The 19,075-nt window shown below is 39.4% G+C and overlaps 2 protein-coding genes across 2 annotated transcripts; one reads left to right on the plus strand and one right to left on the minus strand.

Annotated features, from left to right (window-relative positions):
* Window positions 1-878: 878 nt before the first annotated feature.
* On the plus strand, window positions 879-2,357 carry LOC117932075. The gene is made up of 2 exons (XM_034853111.1): window positions 879-2,045; window positions 2,100-2,357. Exons 1-2 carry the CDS (start codon window positions 879-881, stop codon window positions 2,355-2,357), a joined length of 1,425 nt encoding a protein of 474 aa, XP_034709002.1.
* Window positions 2,358-16,055: 13,698 nt separating this feature from the next.
* Window positions 16,056-17,643, minus strand: LOC117931560. The gene is made up of 5 exons (XM_034852535.1): window positions 17,513-17,643; window positions 16,720-16,919; window positions 16,600-16,643; window positions 16,379-16,511; window positions 16,056-16,290 (listed from the first exon to the last, which is right to left on the minus strand). The coding sequence occupies exons 2-5, from the start codon at window positions 16,870-16,872 to the stop codon at window positions 16,195-16,197; spliced, it is 426 nt and encodes a 141-aa protein (XP_034708426.1). The 5' UTR covers window positions 16,873-16,919; window positions 17,513-17,643; the 3' UTR covers window positions 16,056-16,194.
* Window positions 17,644-19,075: the final 1,432 nt, after the last annotated feature.

Consider the following 19,075-nt stretch of genomic DNA (forward strand, 5'->3'; position numbering starts at 1 on the left):
ACCTTGACCTGGTAGGATGAGCTTAGATCCTTTATTAGGATTCCTTCCCTACACGTGGGTGCATTTGAGGGCCTTCAAAGCCTCTGTAGTCATAGTTCGGATTCAACACTCCCTCTTTTTAGTCTCCAGTTGAGTGCTCGGAGATCGGTTTAAGTTTGAGTATCGGTTGGATCACCCTTATCATGTCACCTTGGACTGTGTTTTTTTACTCGATGAGTTTGTCATGCTTTCTCCCTAGAGCTTTTGTATTTCTTTCCTGGTTCGGTACATCCATTCACTTTGTTGACGCTCACTCGATGCTTTGAGATATGTTTATTGATCACCTTTTTGCACTATACACCTATCACAAGCCCGATACCTCATTCTTTGTTTGATCCTTGATTCAATTTTCGACTCGATGCTCATATTTTCATTACGGAAAGGTGAAAGGCACATTTTCACATCCACACTTTTTCGAGAGATTCGCCTTGATCACCTTATCTTTTTTTCTCTTATGGAGCTCGAGTTGAAGGATGATTCAAGGATATGTGGTTATAGATGGAGTATCGATCTCGTGATAGCGTGTTTTTCACACCTCTTTTATCTCGGATTATTGATGGAGATTCTCTGGTCACATTTGTAGCCATCTCGCAGTGGACACCTTTGTGACTCTAGAATTCTCGTCATACATCTAGATTTCGGATTGCCATCTCAGGACCATGTGTTTGCATGTTGTATCGTCGTCTTTTAGAGTTTTTCTCGTGTCCTTCATCCGTTTTGTTTGCATTGTAGGGAGTCAATTTAAGAGTCGATTGAGTCTGGAGTCACATTCTTGGAGGAGAGTAGGAGGTCGATTGATCAGAGCAGATTCATATCCGAGTTCAGACAGTTTAGTAGAGATGTCGGACGAGCTAGCTTCCACACTTGCTTCCATCCAGGAGTTCATGGCCGGAGTCGGTAGACGCTTGGATCAGTTAGAGAGTTCTCGCCAGGATCCTCAGCCGGCTGGCATGGTCACTGACGAGACGATTCCTCATGCATCTCAGACAGCACAGACTCGTCTACCTGGGGTTTCACTTAGTACTCCATTCCATCTGGCAGATCATTGTGAGACTATTCTGCCACCTACTGTCATAGTGTCGCCTCCCATGGTTCCTACTATTGAGGATACTCGATTAGCCGAGCAGGAGGCCAGGGTTGACAGGCTTGAGTCCAAGATGAGACAGATCAGATTGCAGGACGGGGGTTTGACTTGGGATGATAGAGATGGCATACCGGCGGCTAGCTTGCCCGCCAAGTTTCGCATGCCAGACATTGAGCGCTATAGTGGGATTGGTTGTCCCAAGATCCACTTGAGGCTATACAACACGGTCATGAGAGCACATGGGATAGATGATGCACAGTTGGTGGCCCTCTTCCCTATGTCACTTAGTGGGGCAGCTCAGAGGTGGTTTGCTTCAGTTGAGCCTTCGAGACTTCACACCTGGGAGGACGTGGCTCATGAGTTCCTGACTCAGTTCGCTTTCAGTGCCGATATTGATGTATCCAGACGAGAGTTGGAGGCCACTAGACAGAGGCCAGAGGAGTCTATTTCTTCCTTTGTCACTCGTTGGAGGGCAAAGGTGGCTGGTATGGTAGATCGGCCTAAGGAGCAGGATCAGATTGACATGGTTCTTCGGAACCTACAGCCGAGATTCGCGAGACGTCTTGTGGGCATCCCGTTTCAGGATCTCAGGAGTTTGGTTCAGGCAGCTTTCAGTGTTGAGGAGGCCATTGCTCGAGGATTATGGACAGATACTACTCCTTCCCCTGACAGTAAAGGGAAGAAGCTGATTGGGTCATTTAGTAGATCTGGAGAGGTTGGCGCTATTAGTTATCAGCATCGGAGGCCTACGCATCACTCACTTTATAGGCCTCCTACAGTCAGAGCTCCTTTCTCTCTTCCACAGTATCAGTATCAGCTGGATTATGCTCAGGAGCCTTACATTGCTCAGACTAGCATGCAGCTGCGACCACCACATCCGAGAGCCGCTACTCACCCGCCACCTAGACCATATGCACAGAGGGCTACGAGACAGTTCACTCCTTTGGGCATGACTTTGACTAGAGCTTTTGAGAAGCTCAGGGACGCTGGAGTGATTGTTCCTTTGGCGCCGAGGCCTTTGCCCCATCGTATTCCTCCTCATTTCCGTTCACATGAGCACTGCTTGTATCATCAGATTCCGGGGCACGATACTGAGCGTTGTTCAGCACTCCATCATGCGATACAGGATTTGATCGATTCAGGGGTGGTTGACTTGGCTAGGCCAAGTGTGACCACCAATCCTCTGCCTACGCATACTACACATGCAGTCCCTCTTCCTCCTAGTCTTCAGTAGATTGATGTGGATGTTGATGGTACTATTTGGCATATGGTATTTCGGGATCTTCCAGGTTGAGGACTTGATTTAGTCGACATGGATACATCACTTTGCAGCAGTTCACTCCAGAGCACCTTTTCATCCTGATTATGGTCGTCATCAGAGTTGTTTCCGTTTTGCTGAGTCCAGTTTTCAGTTCGTTAGAGTTGTTTTTGTTTTGTTAAGTCTTGTTTTCGGTTTAGGATCATTTGTTTTTAGTTTCATGTTGAGAGTCCAGTTGTTTGTAGTCCTTTATCATTTCACACATGATGCACTCGTTGGTTCATTTAGTGATATGATATTTTATCTGAGTTTTGTGGCATTTTTCTCGTGAGTGTGTTTTACATATCTTGCGTTGATGCGTGTTATGCTTTCGATATGATACATCTTTCACTTACATCACGATCACTTTGGCCTGACCTATCATGGAGGATATTGAGCCTATTTGACTTAGGATCAGGAGATCGACCTAGGGAGTTTGAGACTGTGACCCATTTCACCTTCTGATTAGAGCGGTTCCATACCCATATCCACACCTTGACTCTATGGACTTGATGACTTACCCATTTTGAGCTTGACATGACACCACCCTTTGGTACTGCTGTACGCCTTTACCATTCTTATTCGCCTTAGTACATTACAGTACCATTGCCTTTCCTTTCCATCATTTCCTTTATCTGACTAGGTAGAGTACGAGACGGTTAGACCCGAAGTGAGCTTCACACGATGATAGGTGGATCATGATGAGAGAGTGGCTTGATTGTTTGACGATATTGTTGAGATAGAGGGGTTATCATGGAGCATCCAGATTTGAGCCATCGCACATGACTTCAGAGAGTCGGGATGATTAGAGATGGTGATTTTATGAGACGATGATGAGTGACTTATGATGATGGAGTGAGTTGATTTTCAGAGGACATTGATGGTTATCATAGAGCATCAGTGGGAGCTTTCGCGCAATTTCAGATGAGTCGCCATGACTTTGTTGGATGGATGTCAGTCTTCAGTTTTGACCATGTGAGATCTTGAAAGCACAATGTTTGAGGTTATGGTCAAAGGATGGGTGGCCATCATTTCATGAGCCGATTTACTTGATCACCTTCGCATATAGAGTTACCCGTTGCTAGCCCTTTGAGCCTCGCACGAGCATCATAGCCTTTTCTTTCATCACCTCATTTACCTAGTACACCGGGTTGGGGACCCTGTAGTGCTTGCATGCTATGTTTAGATACGTCATGAGTTCCAGACCTCACATACACATTCGAGCCTCATTCTTCACTCTTCATTGTGATATTCTCTACTTGGACATCATTTCATCACTATTTTCCGATATCACATATCACCTCTTGTGATATTCGTTCTCTGTCTTTTCTTTCATCATTGTTTACTCGACATCATCCGTATTTCACCTTGAGTGGTGGTTTCTCACACGTCATTGCATGGAGGATTGTCACGTTCTTTCCCCCATTCACCTTATGGGTAGTGGTCCAGAGATCTTATTTTTGAGAGGTTGTCTTGTTAGTGAGGATTCATGTTACATCAGTATATGTGGAGAGGGTTTGACCATTTGGGCATGTATTTTCATGGGATATCATTCACTATTGATCAGGGTATGCGCGAAAAAAAAAAAAAAAAAAAAAGATAGCGCATTGCTCATTTTATCATTCTTCATTGGGCATGTGTATGGACGTGCCAGGTTGCTTCATTGGGTTTATGTGTTAGAGAGAGTTTGTATGAGAGCTCCTTTCTGGGATTCATCTTGATGTATATTTTTGGTGAGAGTATGAGTCATCCGTTCGATTTTTGTGAGAGAGACGAGCGACCTTTTCTTTAGTATCTCTGGATCCTTGCTCTATCCATCATTCCATCTATTTCAGATGTGACTATTCTCCATGCTTTGATGCGAGTTGACCATCACTCACTTTTCTATCTTTTCGTCTTCTTCTATCTTTATTTTATTCCTCCATTCCACTCTACCTCATCTGATTTCTTTCTTTTCTCATCCTGCTTGATGTTTGACTTGGGTTCAGCATCCACACATCATACTTGTTCATTCGATGTGACCATTCATTTATCATCACTTTTCGTGTGGAAACCCCTAGGTCCGGGACTCATGACGTTTTCTACGCATTGCATGTCATGCATGAGGGGTATGGGGATTATATCATTGGGATCTTTGAGCCTAGTTTCCTTTCATTTATTTCACCCTATTACCTTGGCCTACGTTACGTCCCGTGTCTGAAGACCACCCTGAGGCCATTACTTCACATTGTGTTTGACAGCTCACATATGGGCAATTCTCGACATTGGTCGGAGATTATTTCTTGGAGCATGATGGATGAGGAGTTGAGATGATGATTTACACTGGTGTATACCCCTCTTATCAGTGATGGATTTTCAGAGGTGCCGTTATCTACACTGGGGCATATCCCGCTCATCGATGACGTTTTCTTTCGGGATGATGCCTTGCATTAAGGCACAGTCAGTTCACTTCTTCACCTAGATTATGATGGATCAGGAGTTGTGGGATGACCCTACACTAGGGCATGGCCATTTCAGAGAGCGCTTTTATTGGAGATACAATCACTCTACTCATTGATGGTTGATTTTTGAGATCACGATTTATTTTGAGGCATAGCCCTCTCATTGGTGATGGACTTTGATTGTTCATTGGAGCATAGTCACTTCAGTTAGTTTATACTGGGGCATAGCCACCACATTCACATTCATGGAGCCCGGGGATTCTGATTCGTATAGATTACGTTGAGATGTTTCCGTGTTGGCACCAGGAGTAGAGGTTGATTGATTTGTTGACTCGGATACACTACTTTACACTGGGGCATAGCCGGGATGGAGAGCATTTTTTCCATTGGAGCATAGTCACCCTATCGGATCCTTTACACTGGGGCATGTCCATCTTTTGGAGGGAGATCAGATTGATTCTTGACGTTGGAGCATCCGACGGGTGATATAGAGATCATCGGATTATTTCATGTTGTCCTCATTTCATACTGGGGCATAGCCACCTTGTTAGAGGTTTTGACATCGAGATTTGACTTTCCGTTTGTGATTATTGCTTTTGATGGATTATGGAGCTATTGATACCTCGGGTTTAGTCTTCTCGGCATACTTGGACGATCTCGGATTTATACCTTTCATTTCGCATTCAGACATTTCACCCTTGATACTTTCACGCCTTCTATCATACCAGAGCCTGATCATCACCTTTTTTTATCCTACGCATCCCACCGTGACACATGACCTCACCCCTTTCTTGATTAGGAGGAGATGCAGATTAGTCCTCGATCACCTTGGTTGTGCTTTCATATATCTTTTGGACTTTAGGTTCAACATCTTCCATGATGGCAGGGCTTGACAGATTGCCGATTTATTAGTGATGATGCTTTCATTTTGACAGTTGGCATATTGAGTGTTGATCTGCTTGTTTTTCACATTTTGAGCACTAGTCATCATTGTTTTTATTCGTCAGTCATTCCTATTTAGTCAGCATGGCATCACGATACATGGTCCTGTTTGGCATTACCTATTTGAGGTTGGGCGTTTTCATTACCTGATGGATGAGCATATTTTAGAGTACAGTTAGTTTTGAGGTACTTTGCACCTCTGTCTGTTCATCATTGCATACTGGGGCATACCCCCTTCTCCGTGAGCATTGGACCTTCCACAGGTTTCATTCACTTTTGATTTAGTTGTCGACCCTAGGAGTTGCATACTGGGGCATACCCTCCTTCCCTAGGATCATCGGACCTTTCACAGGCTTCATTATCTTTCGACCTAGTTGTCGATCCTCATGAGTTGTCATACTGGGGCATATCCCATCCGGCCGAGTTTGCTTGCATCATTATCTGAGTTATCCTCTGGCTTTGAGCCACTTGATCAGATCCTTGCCTTGTTAGTTTTGAGTTCGAGTCGGGACCGCACCTATATCAATCGGTCATCATTTTGTCAGTTTGAGTCGGGGTTGTACCTATATCGATCGGCCATCTCCCTGTCATGTCAGTTTTCGAGTCGGGACCGCACCTATATCGATCGGTCATCATCCTATCAGTTTGAGTTTGAGTCGGGGTCGCACCTATATCGATCGGCCATCTCCCAGTCATGTTAGTTTTCGAGTCGGGACCGCACCTATATCAATCGGTCATCATCTTATCAGTTCAGAGTCGGGGTCGCACCTATATCGATCGGCCATCTCCTTGTCATGACAGTTTGTGTTTCTAGACCGCACCTATATCGATCGGTCATCATCTTGTCAGTTTGAGTCGGGGCCGCACCTATATCGATCGGCCATCTTCCTATCAGTTCAGTTTCTGGGACCGCACCTATATCGATCGGCCATCTCCCTGTCATGTCAGTTTTCGAGTCGGGACCGCACCTATATTGATCGGTCATCATCCTATCAGTTTGAGTTTGAGTCGGGGCCGCACCTATATCGATCGGCCATCTCTCCGTCATGTCAGTTTTCGAGTCGGGACCGCACCTATATCGATCGGTCATCATCCTATCAGTTTGAGTTTGAGTCGGGGCCGCACCTATATCGATCGGCCATTTCCCAGTCATGTCAGTTTTCAAGTCGGGACCGCACCTATATCAATCGGTCATCATCTTATCAGTTCAGAGTCGGGGCCGCACCTATATCGATCGGCCATCTCCTTGTCATGACAGTTTGTGTTTCTGGACCGCACCTATATCGATCGGTCATCATCTTGTCAGTTTGAGTCGGGGCCGCACCTATATCGATCGGCCATCTCCTTGTCATGACAGTTCAGTTTCTGGGACCGCACCTATATCGATCGGTCATCATCGTGTCAGTTTGAGTCGGGGCCGCACCTATATCGATCGGCCATCTCCTTATCATGACAGTTCAGTTTCTGGGACCGCACCTATATCGATCGGTCATCATCGTGTCAGTTTGAGTCGGGGCCGCACCTATATCGATCGGCCATCTCCTTGTCATGACAGTTCAGTTTTTGGGACCGCACCTATATCAATCGGTCATTATCGTGTCAGTTTGAGTCGGGACCGCACCTATATCAATCGGTCATCTTCCTATCAGTTCAGTTTCTAGGACCGCACCTATATCGATCGGTCATCATCTTATCATTTTGAGTTTGAGTCGGGGCCGCACCTATATCGATCGGTCATTTTCTATGTTAGTTTGAGTTTTTTTCGGGACCACACCTATATCGATCGGTCATTGTTTTTGTCAGATTGAGTTGAGTCTTGTTCACCTCCGAGTCACGCCTACATAGTTGAGTCTTCTTTGCATTCAGAGTCACCATTATTCCTCCATTTTGGTTGTTCAGAGTTATTCTCCTCACTCAGTTACCTGGAGCTTATTGCTTGATTGTCATTGCTCTTTTAGGATTCCCCTTCCACTAGACATGACACAGTCTTTTGAGATCACGACACGTATTTTAGTCATGTTGTTAGGCATCCTACGCTTGGCATTCTCATGTAGTTCACATAGGGTAGTTTCCTTTGGGCACATTCTTTCTTGTACTCTAGGGTGGTTCGACCGTTACTCATCTTTGACATCGATTTTTGAGTCACTTCTGGAGACGTCTTAGGGGGAGCCTGGTTCCTTGGATGTGGCTTCAGAGGCATTTTAGGACATCCTTTCCTTTTAGGATTAGAGCCTTTGTGTTCCCCTCTTAGCCTGAATGAGTTTGTATTTTACTAGTGTCCCTATGGGGGTCTCTTTGGTTCTTCGGTAGAGTTCACTTCACTCCACTCACTATTCACACTTACTATTCACTTCAGTGTTCATATTCCTTACACTCGTGAACTCTACCGAAGGGGGGCATATTTGTAGACCCCCATGTTGGGGTGCATTTCATACAACCTGTTTTGCCAAATGTCCAGATTTCAGGGAGCCACGTGGAGCTTGAAGACTGGTCACCAGGTAACCCACCTTGCCATTGAGAGGGAGCTGGTAGAAGCAATGAAAAGAGGACACCTGTCAAGAGGATATTCGAAAATCCTCATGCCGTTATGGAGGAGCGTCTGGCAGCTGCAGGGGTAGAGGTGCTTTTCTGGACATGTTGGTTGGGATGGCAAATGGGGGGTAGAGGTGCAGAGATCGTTTGAGAGGATTGGGTGAGCTAGGGAGCTAGGGCTTAGGCGGCCGGGGAGGTGCGAGTGCTTTTGAGGGGGCTGCCGTTGGAAGAGGTGAGGGGTTTTTGAGAGAGAGATTCTATTAGCGGCAGAAAAGGGATGAAACAGAGGAGAGTATGGCTGGAGATATTTTCTAGGCAGAGAGACGTTTGAGGTGAGATTTTTCTAGAGAGGTAGTAAGGTTCTAGCAGGGAGCTTTTCAGGTTCGAACCCTTTTCATACTCTTCTCCACCTTGTTTCTGGATGATTGTTTGTCTTGGGTATGAGCATCAGATTGAATGTTTAGTTTTCACTAATCTCTGGTATGATTGTGAGTGTGTTGCCATTGTTTTATTTTTCTCTTCTTCTTAGCTTTGCTGAAGAGTAAATTGAATTTGTTTTTAGCTTCATTGTGAGATATCTCAGAATTTAATCCCCCTGTTTTTATATGAACCCGTAGTCTCTCAACAGTCAACCCTCTTGCAAGCCCATGGATAGAAAAATGAAATAGGGCTTCACTCATTGATTTTCTGTCTTTATACTCTGTTTTTGTAAATGCTCCTTTCACGTTTTCCTCTGTTCTTAATTGAATGTGTCATGAGAGTGGATCCAAACCCAGCTGTGAAGTCCTACAAAGATGCGCGCTCCCAAAGTCAAGATGATACTGAATAAATGAATGGTCAGTAGCTCTGGTAAGAAGGTCAGAAATCTCGCTCAATGTAGGAGGTTGGTGCTTTCATTTCTTCAAATTAGAAATTCATTCCTTCAAGGATTGGTGACTCTGATGTTCGGATGGGAAGTTTTCTATGTATATCTGGTGGAAAAGTCATTCTTCTGGGTGGAATGAGAGGGTAAATGCTCACCTTCTGTCACTAGGAGAAACAGAGTCTAAGCTGAACTTGACAGACTATGGTAAGAGGATTGATGGGCCTAAGTTCCCGCACTCTCACTGATTCATCCTGGAGGTATGGCATTTTTGTAAGAGATGACCATTTCCTCTTCATTGTTGACCAAAGCTGAGGTTGCTTCATTACTTCACGAGATTGATTCCCCCACTGGTGATTGCGAAGCTGAATTTCCAAGGGAAAACCACTGCACGCACAGGTGTATCACTATGCTGGAGAGTCTAGCACCAAGGTCCTGCAAAGAGATAGCTCCTTCCTTGTAGCTCTTTACTGGCTACTATGTATTTGGATTCTCACCTTGTTTTGCAGTCATGACTAGCAAGAAGGCGTGGTATAGTCATGCAAATTCCCTGGGTTTGAGATTATGCTTTCTGAAAGGTGGTTGTTTAATCATGATACTGTTCCACCATGGACTCTTGGATCTGGTGCAGTGATATCTGCTACGTTTTTTGGTTGAGCTTTTAGCCCAATTATTCAAGGAGTAAGATGGGTTTGGACTTTAAATTCTGATTTGACCCTCTATCCGTCCCAATCATGCATGCATATAGGGCCATCCTCCATAATACCCTCATTCCCATTCTTCAAATATCCATTATTCCACCCTTCCCACTACCTATTCCACCCATGAAGCCCATTTCCTCCATTCATTACACCCATCTGCTACAACCCATTCCACATCCATATTTCCATTATGCCCTTACCCATGCATATACCCATTTCCATGCCCATGCATGCCACCACTTCTTTCTAAACCCATTGAACCCTTTTCCATTACCCGTTTCATGCCGACATCTTCCTCTCACTTTCATGATTCCTATCCTCATGTCCACTACCATTCCATACCCATGCATATCACCAACTCCTACATATATTTTGCCATACCTCTCATACCCGTTACATCCCTACATTCTACCACTATCCCACCTATCACCTTTACCGCCCATCATTCATCCTTTACCCTTTAGTTCCATCTCCCACGTGCTTGGCGTTCACAGTGCTTGGCCACCTTGGTGTATATGTGGTTAGTTTTGACTGGTTCCCAGCCTGGGCACCCTCCATACCTGGCAGTCTCCACTCAACTAGAAGAAAGTATCTTAGTAAGGGCGGCAGAATAATCCCGGCGCTGATAGATGGCAGCGCGCTACTGGTTTCCAACAAAGAAGCCTCCATCTAGGAACACCCAACCAATACCTCGCCCTGAGAAAACAAAGCTGCAGCCACCCTCAAGACAAAGCGTCCTATCCAGTCTGTTGATTGACGCCATGCTAGATTCAAGCGCGGTATCAACTACCAAAATATGTTGTTCCAGGATTTGTGGTGACGATGAGCTTCTATATGAAGACTTCAGTATGGCTGATGTTGACTTGAGCATAGAGAACTATGAAGAACCCTTTGGTGTATTCTAAAATCACTCAGAATAGCTCCTTGAGAATGGCGGAATTAATAGTTTGTTTGGAAGTGGGAATTTGCTTGGTATTGATGCCAGTGCACGGGGTGCATGTGTTGCTAAGAGTTGATACCTTGCAAGCTGACAGAGACAAAGAATAAAGGTAAGCATTCTGGTGGATGCAATTCAAGCTTGTGGAGGTCAGATGACAGCTGGTGGCTAGCGCTCTAGAACAAGGGTGGAGGCATACTTCCATGCTCAGTTTTTTTTTTTGGAGGGGTTCAAATAATCAAGAGAGCTTCACTTCGTTCTCAACTGTACCTATAGAACAAGTTCAGAGGGTAAGGCAGTCTAAAAGAAGTCCAGAACACGATGACACCTGTGGGGAGTTCCAGTAATTTGGTAAAATTCGATGTTAGTCCAGTAATGAAAACGGGAGATACTCTCAGGCAGAATCTCTCTGATCTTGGTTTTTCAGATGATTCTAGAGGAAAATTCTATGATCGATTTATGCAGAAAAGAAAAGCAAAACTGAGGGAAGGACGGGGTTCTAAGAGGGCAGAGAAGGAGGCCAAGATGAAAGCTATGCAGGATACCCTTGAACGCAGACCACGTTCGGAGTGCATGAATATGTTCTTAAAAAAAAAACTGCAAACCAGTGGCTGTCAAGAGATCCTTCTATCCCCACCAACAGTGCCTTGGATGCCCCGTCCGCTGAATTATGATCCGTGCTGCACTTTTCCATTTCTGGATATGCTAGTGGAATATAGGAAGTATGGTGGGATGGATTCAAACGCTACTCGGGCAGCAGAAAGGGTGAAAATAAGCAGATCCTTCAGTTGGATTTCTGGCAAATGAAAAAGAGAGTACCAAGGAAAATAACGCCTATCTCACTATCCGTGAACCCAAGCTAAAGGTGGATTTGACTGCTTATGTGGAGAAACCATGAAAGGTTGACCAAGTCAAGAGATGGCACAAATGGATTCGTTGAATGATTCCAACACCAGAAGTCCCGTTCGCTGCTGACACTCTTGCAGCCAGAATTCACTGTCTGGACTACTGCATAAAGGTGTTTCGGCACAACTTGATGAGGAGTAAGAATCAGATAATCATGAAAGTGTTTTGGACCTGTTTCTTACCGAGCACTTGGAGGTATTGACTAAGCTTGGTGATTATGGTGAGTACAGTGGCAGTGAACCTGAGGCCACATGCTCTCGCCCACTTTTTCTTCCCGTGATTTTCAATATAATCTTCCTTAATATCATTTTTATTAATAATTCCTCCAATTGATTTCTTCTTAATAATGTCAAATTTCCAAATTCTTCATCTTTGTTTTGTTTTCTTAATTGATTTCTCACATTCATGGTTCTCAAAATAACTTTTTCTTAAATTCTCATTTTCTTAAATAATTTTCCCAATTTCCAAATCCTTTAAATAATTTTAGTTTTTTTCAAATTCTCATCCTTAGGGTGTTAGGTACCAAAATCATATTTTTAATAAAATTTGGTCGCCATCTTCTTTTCGGCGAGCCACTTTCAAATTTTTCATGATTTTAAAACAAACATGAACATTAATTCCGTAATTCCGAATAATGGAATTTATGAAATTAATTCATGCAAAAATAAACGGGCTTTGGTGGGGGCCCCACATATGTGATTGATCGATTGATTGATTTGGTTATGATACATGATTGATTTTATTATGCTCTGTGACATATCTCGTGATTGTTATTATGCACTAACCTCCTCTCTTGATAGCGCATGGTGGCTCGTTGGTCAGGTACGCACCTATTCTCACTCTGGTCACTCTATATACATGTACTGATTCCCATATGTGCATGATCAATTCGGGTATTCATTGATTTCCTTATTAGATACCATGTTTGCTTTATCTCATTAGTAGAGACCCGACTTTAGGGACTTAGAGGGGTGCTACGGTCTTTACCGTACCTTCCCGATAAGTAACCTGACCCCCGAACCCGATCCGGTTTTTCACAGACCGCCTTTTCCCAAAATAAGGAGTCACACTTAGGGTTTTTCTTTCTTATTTTGTTTACCCTTTAAAAATAAAACAAAAATAAGTGGCGACTCCAAGTCATTTTTCAAACAATAAACAAAAATCAATTTTTCAAATGAAAATCGAGCTCGCCATCGAGTGGGAAACGCATGAGCACGAAATGCGGGGTCCACAATACCAGAATTATTAATATTTGAATTTGGTTCTTCTTATGTTGAAATCCTAATTCTATTAGGAGTTTAGTTTTAAATATATTAGGTTTTTATAATTGTTTATAAATATATTAAAAAACAATAGAAAACATGGTGTGATAATTTTTACATAATTATTTATCATCTCCTTTATTTATTTAGTTTTTTCATTCCTTTTGTGTGGAGAAATTGTTCTTGTGCTGGAAAGATTATTTTTGGTTGCTCACATTTGGTATAAGCACTTGGTGATTAAAGATGCAAGCAATTAATTATAATAATATAATCCAATTCCAGTTTCCAAATTTTGATGGAAAAAATAATTTTGAATTTGAGTATCAAGATGTTTAGGGAGTAGTAAATCAATGATTTGTTGTACCAACAAATCAAGCACAACTCACACAAGTACAAAGTACAATTTGGAAAATTCCAAAAAGAAAAATTTAAAGAATCGCGCCTTTGCATCTATTAGTCGATAGAAACAACTATTTTTAAGAAGAGTACAATTGCAATCACAGAAGAAAGGTGCATGCGACATTCTTTTGAATACCGACAAAGGGGTAGAGAAGGAGCAGAAGGCTCAATCATAGATTTTGAGAAGACAATTAAGCTTTTTTTAGATTTTGAAAACAAAAAAGAGTCATTGACTATTTTTTACAAACATTAACTCTTCTTAATCAAATGAAATCTAATGGTGAAAATGTTTCAGATCTCCAAGTTGTGGAGAAAATTCGTCAAATCTTAACCATGTAATTTGAGTACAAGGTAACAACAATTATTGAAAGATCTTTGTACTATGACGTTGGGTGAATTGATGGATTCCTTACAAGCCCATGAACAACACTTAGATGAAAGGTCTTAGATTGAGGCAAAAGAAGCAATAGAAAGCCAAGTAAGTCATAGAAGAGAAAAAATAAGTCTCCAAATAATTCTAAATCAAGTAAAAAAGGTTAAAATTTATAGAATAGAGGATAAGAAAATTCTAGCTCATGCTAAAAAGAAGGAAGAGGTAATACTTCAACTTAAAGAAATAATAAATCTCATTTTTAATATTATAATTGAAAAAAATATGGTCATTACAAGTAAGAATGTAGGGCTTGGAGATATGATGAAAGGAATTTCTAGGTTAATGCTATAGAAGATAAAAATGAAAATTTAGAGACCTTGTTATCAACTTATAGTGCTGGAAGGGATGAAAAAAAAAGTATATGGTTTTTTTATATAGGCTATAGTAATCATATGTTTGGTAGGAAAGAGATGTTTTCTAAGTTAGAGAAGACTTTTAATTTAAAGGTAAAATTTGGGAATGAATCAGTAGTACCAGTTAGGAGTAAATGTAAGATTTCCATTAAATTGAAAGATAAATCCTAAAAACTTATCTTTAATTTGTTATATGTTCCATGTCTTCATCAAAATCTATCAAGTATGGGGAAACTTTCAGAAAACAAATATGATATGCAGATCTATAAGGGTGTCTATACCATCAATGATGATAAAAAATAAAAAAAAATAAAAATAAAAAAAGGACTAGTGAAAAAGGTAAATATGACATAAAATCATTTATTTTCATTAAATATTAATTGTGGATAATTACCTTTCTTTAGCTCTATAATTGATGATAGAAATTGGTTATGACACTCACGTTTTGAACATTTAAATTTTAAAAGTCTAAAATTACTTGCTACTGAGCTATTGGCTTTGTGCCAAAAATTCAAGACTATGTGGCATTCATATTAAGAAGAAAGTGGACCTGTATGAATTTTGATTTTCTACATATGTAGTGGTAATATGACCTTACTTTGGGTATAATTATTGGTAGTAATCTAAAAACTCAAGCGGAAATGCCAAACTTTTGTTGGGTGGAGAAAAATTAGGATATATCATATATGTTGCTTTATAACTCACAAATTAATTAATTTTATTTCATATATATGAGTTCCAATCTTATGGGTGAATAATTTTGCATTCAGGTTCGTGAGCACAGACAACACATATGAGTTCTACTTTTTTTAATATATTAATAAGCTATCAAACTTTTTTATGTTTATAATTAAAAAAAGGAAAAAAAAAAAACCCTGAAGATTAGTTAAGTTAGCTTAATATAAAGATTTAGTTTATCCATAAATTATAAATTTTTAAAAAACTTCTTGTCATCTTAATAAATCAAGTGGTTTTTAATTAACAAAAAAGAAAAATAAAAAGTTGGACGAATAATTTTATTTTGGAGTGAGTAGCCCCTTTTGTTATACATCACAAAGTAGGTTTTTTTTTTCTTTTTTACTAGAACATACATAACAATAGTACTTTTTGTACCTAAACATATTCAATTTGCAATATACATATATAAACCATCATAACTTATATAGTCCAAAGTGGTTTTTATATGATTTCAATTCATAAGTAATTGATAATTTATATATGTCATCAAATAAGATGAATTTACAAGACTCAACTTTTGAAAAAATATCATCTAAAATACACTCAAAGAATATTTTGTGGTCATTTAAATGATGTAATAGATCATATGATAAATTTCTCAAATAATGATAATAATTTAACCTTTTCTTTTTCAAATGTTAATTTCCATTCTTGAATTTTTTTTTTTTTTTTCTCTTTCTCTAGTATATTAAAAAAATAATATTCATATAAAAAGTGCTACCTTTAGGGCTAAATATCAAAATTTTAGTGGGACCCAAATCATATCAAGATACATTCTTTACGACATATTTGCCAACATTATATATCCAAAGTGGTTTTTATATGATTTCAATTCATAAGTAATTGATAATTTATATGTTATCAAATAAGATGAATTTACAAGACTCAACTTTTGAAAAAATATCATCTAAAATACACTCCAAGAATATTTTGTGTTACATTCCATAGGGAATAAATTATTAGAATCACATATTCGCAAGAAAGAGATAATAGAAATATATAGTTAATTGGAATAAATTCTAACAAATGTCTTTGGATAGATAACATTTGTTTAGGTAAAACACATTCCTTATGACATTGATTTAACTAGCTAGTTAGGATTATATTATCAAATTTTGATGAATCGTAATTGTTACTCACACTTGTCAAGGGGATTAATATAAAGGAGGCAACACTATATATTTCAGCAAGTAGTAGTAACAATTGCTATTACATTCACAGTCATCGACATCAAAACATTTACACTGAATAGAAATGTATAGAAAACTTTACATCTGAAATACAACCTCTATGCCTAGACCACCACCACATGCGAGTACAAATTGGCCTTCACGGATTACAGGGTGGTAAGCATGCAGCCGAATCTGTAACATATGTGCCATGATTATCAATCTTAATATCAAATAAATCAAGGAGAAAATTAATTAATTTGTTAAATATATAAATCCTTACTATTCTCCACCCAAGCCATTTTCCACATGAAATACAGTAGATGGCAACCTCATCCACATGACTCCCTGCAGGAGCTTCACCTACATATGCATCAAGAGTTGGATAGTCTCGTTCCCTAAGATTCACACCAGTACTGCACACTTGGAACATCAGAATAGATCAAAAATCAAGAACAGTTAAAAAGACTATCAAAACGCGTTCTGATAGCATTGGAACCTTACACGTTATCAAAGAGGAGCTGAGCCGTGGAAAATGGATAAAGATCCTACAAGAATAGCAAAGAAATTAATTAAGCATGAAATCTTGCAAGTGAATCTTAATTAATAGAAAAGAAAAAGTACCTGAATATAGTTATGGCCCTGAGCAATGAAATTATGGCAAAAGATACAGCGGAACACACAAGGAAGTGGTGGGGTATCCAGAAAGGCTTCAAGAGCCTGAAGCGTATGTGAAGTTGCTGGTGGAAGAGGGTCACTGTTAGTCATTTCCGCCATTGGAACTTGGAATATCAGAGATTATCACCTACTCTTCTTGATGGATCCTGCAGTATCATTTGCAAATTAGGAAAAGAAAGAATAATACCAGATATTTATGAAGAAGGCTTCAAGGCGTATGAAAGCACTCAACAGCTTAAATTTTCCCAAGAAAATGAAAGAAACCAAAATGAGAGAGGAGGGAGGGAGGGGAAGTTATTTTGTTTTACAAAAACAGTTTATGAGTCCGAAGACTCTGAACTATGAGTAACAATAACTACTTATATGGTAAAATACACCTAATCGCTCCTGTTTTTTCCTGTTTTTAATTAGAAAGCAACAACTTCCACGTGGAAAGGGAATCTGATTAGAAAAAAAGAAGGAAATTAATAACTTCCAAGTGAAATTGAGTTTCAGATTCTTAACCAAGAAACTGAGAGCGAAACAGTTATGAATGTGGAATCAACGACACCCAAGTTATCAGATTCTTGAAAACTAGCAAACTTGAATTTAATTTTCTGGAGAAAGTGAGCGAAAGCGAGAGAAAGTGATAGAGAAACAGTTATGATTCTTATATAGGAAACAAATAAAATGAATTTGAAGAAATAGATCCTTACAGAAAGAAAGAAAAAAAGAAAGAAAAGGGTTAGGAGAATTTTACCGGATTGATGACCAAAGAAACCAGGAGATTGTTGAATATGAAATCAACGATCTTCAAATTATAAGATTGTCTCGGACTGGTGAAAGCTAGCAGGTTGAATTTTCTAGGGAACGTGAGAAAAAGCGAGAGTTTGTTATTTGTTCGAAAGCAAGACGATTATGAACGTGAAAGAGGAGTAGTGATGATTATATACAGTTATGCAAGATTATCAGTAAGCTCAACCACCTTCATATTATATTACCACCTTGCCATCGAGTCAAACATCAAATAGAAAGCATATTAAAAATGTATACCTTGTTTGGATCATCAATTTTTTAAATTACCTTTTATTTTTCTTTTGAAACAATGATCAAATATTTTGTTCTATTAGTTTTTAAAAAATATAATATATTCTATAATTTTTATTTTGCTCTATATTAAGAATGTGTCATAGTAATTTATTAAAATGGCCATTGGGCAACTGTAATAAAATATTCTACAATTTTCATTTTGCTCTATCTTAAGGATGTAGTGCATTATTTTCATTAAAATATTCATTGGGTAAGTACAATAAAATAAATATCATCGCCTTCCAAAATTGGTCTAGCATTTGTGTTGCAAAATAATTTACAATCTTCTATAAATGATAATTCCTTTTCATAAAACCAATTTCAATACTTCCATTCTTTAATAAATAATTTAAACCATACAAATTAGAAACTTTCTATGATCCTTTAATAATATCATTAATATGAAAATACAAAATTTACTTAGATTTATAATTGGCATTGATAAATCATAGCTTCTATGATCAAGTCCTTTGGAAATTGAATATGGATTTTTAAATTTATTTTCTTTTTAGGACCTTGGGTTATTCGTGATCAAGTTAAGTCCTATAACGCATAATTGTATCTAAAATATATTCTTAGTTCATATCCTTAATTACCATTTCATGCATCAAATTGAAGTATGTCACAATGTTTAGGTTCTCACTTCTCTCGTAGATTTGGCTTTAGGATATGTAATGATAGGATAAACTTAGCTAACTAGTGATTAAGGGATGACAAGAAGCACTAGTACTTCTATAAAGTACTATTATACCTTCTTTGGTTTGATTCTAACTTTAGTACTCTATTCTAAAATTGGTTTCAGTAAGCCAAGGTTAAAGACCCTTGTTCTCCCAACAAAAAACAACTAAAAAGAACAAGTAACTATTGGTATAGTGGCTTGATCGATCCCATAGGGACAGGTATTGTGATACCTAATGGTGTGAAGATCTAAGATTTCCAGCCTAAATCCTATGTTATTTTTAACCTAATATAATTGAATTAGAAAGATGAGCTTTTTAAGTTTCAAAATGTAGAAAAACATACTATGAATATGAAGTGATCAAACAATGATAAAATTATCCAGAAACAAGTTCACTCCTAAGTTCAAATCTCAAGGAAAGTAGGATCCAATATGCTCCTATCACAATCACACTCTTTTGCATTCAGTTTTCAACCTATTAAGCCATATACTCATCTCAAACACTAACCCTAGAGATGTCACAATAAGGGATCAAATTGAATCTTAGTGAATCAA

The sequence above is a fragment of the Vitis riparia genome, chromosome 15 (genome assembly GCF_004353265.1).
Source record: "Vitis riparia cultivar Riparia Gloire de Montpellier isolate 1030 chromosome 15, EGFV_Vit.rip_1.0, whole genome shotgun sequence".
Lineage (NCBI taxonomy): Eukaryota > Viridiplantae > Streptophyta > Magnoliopsida > Vitales > Vitaceae > Vitis > Vitis riparia.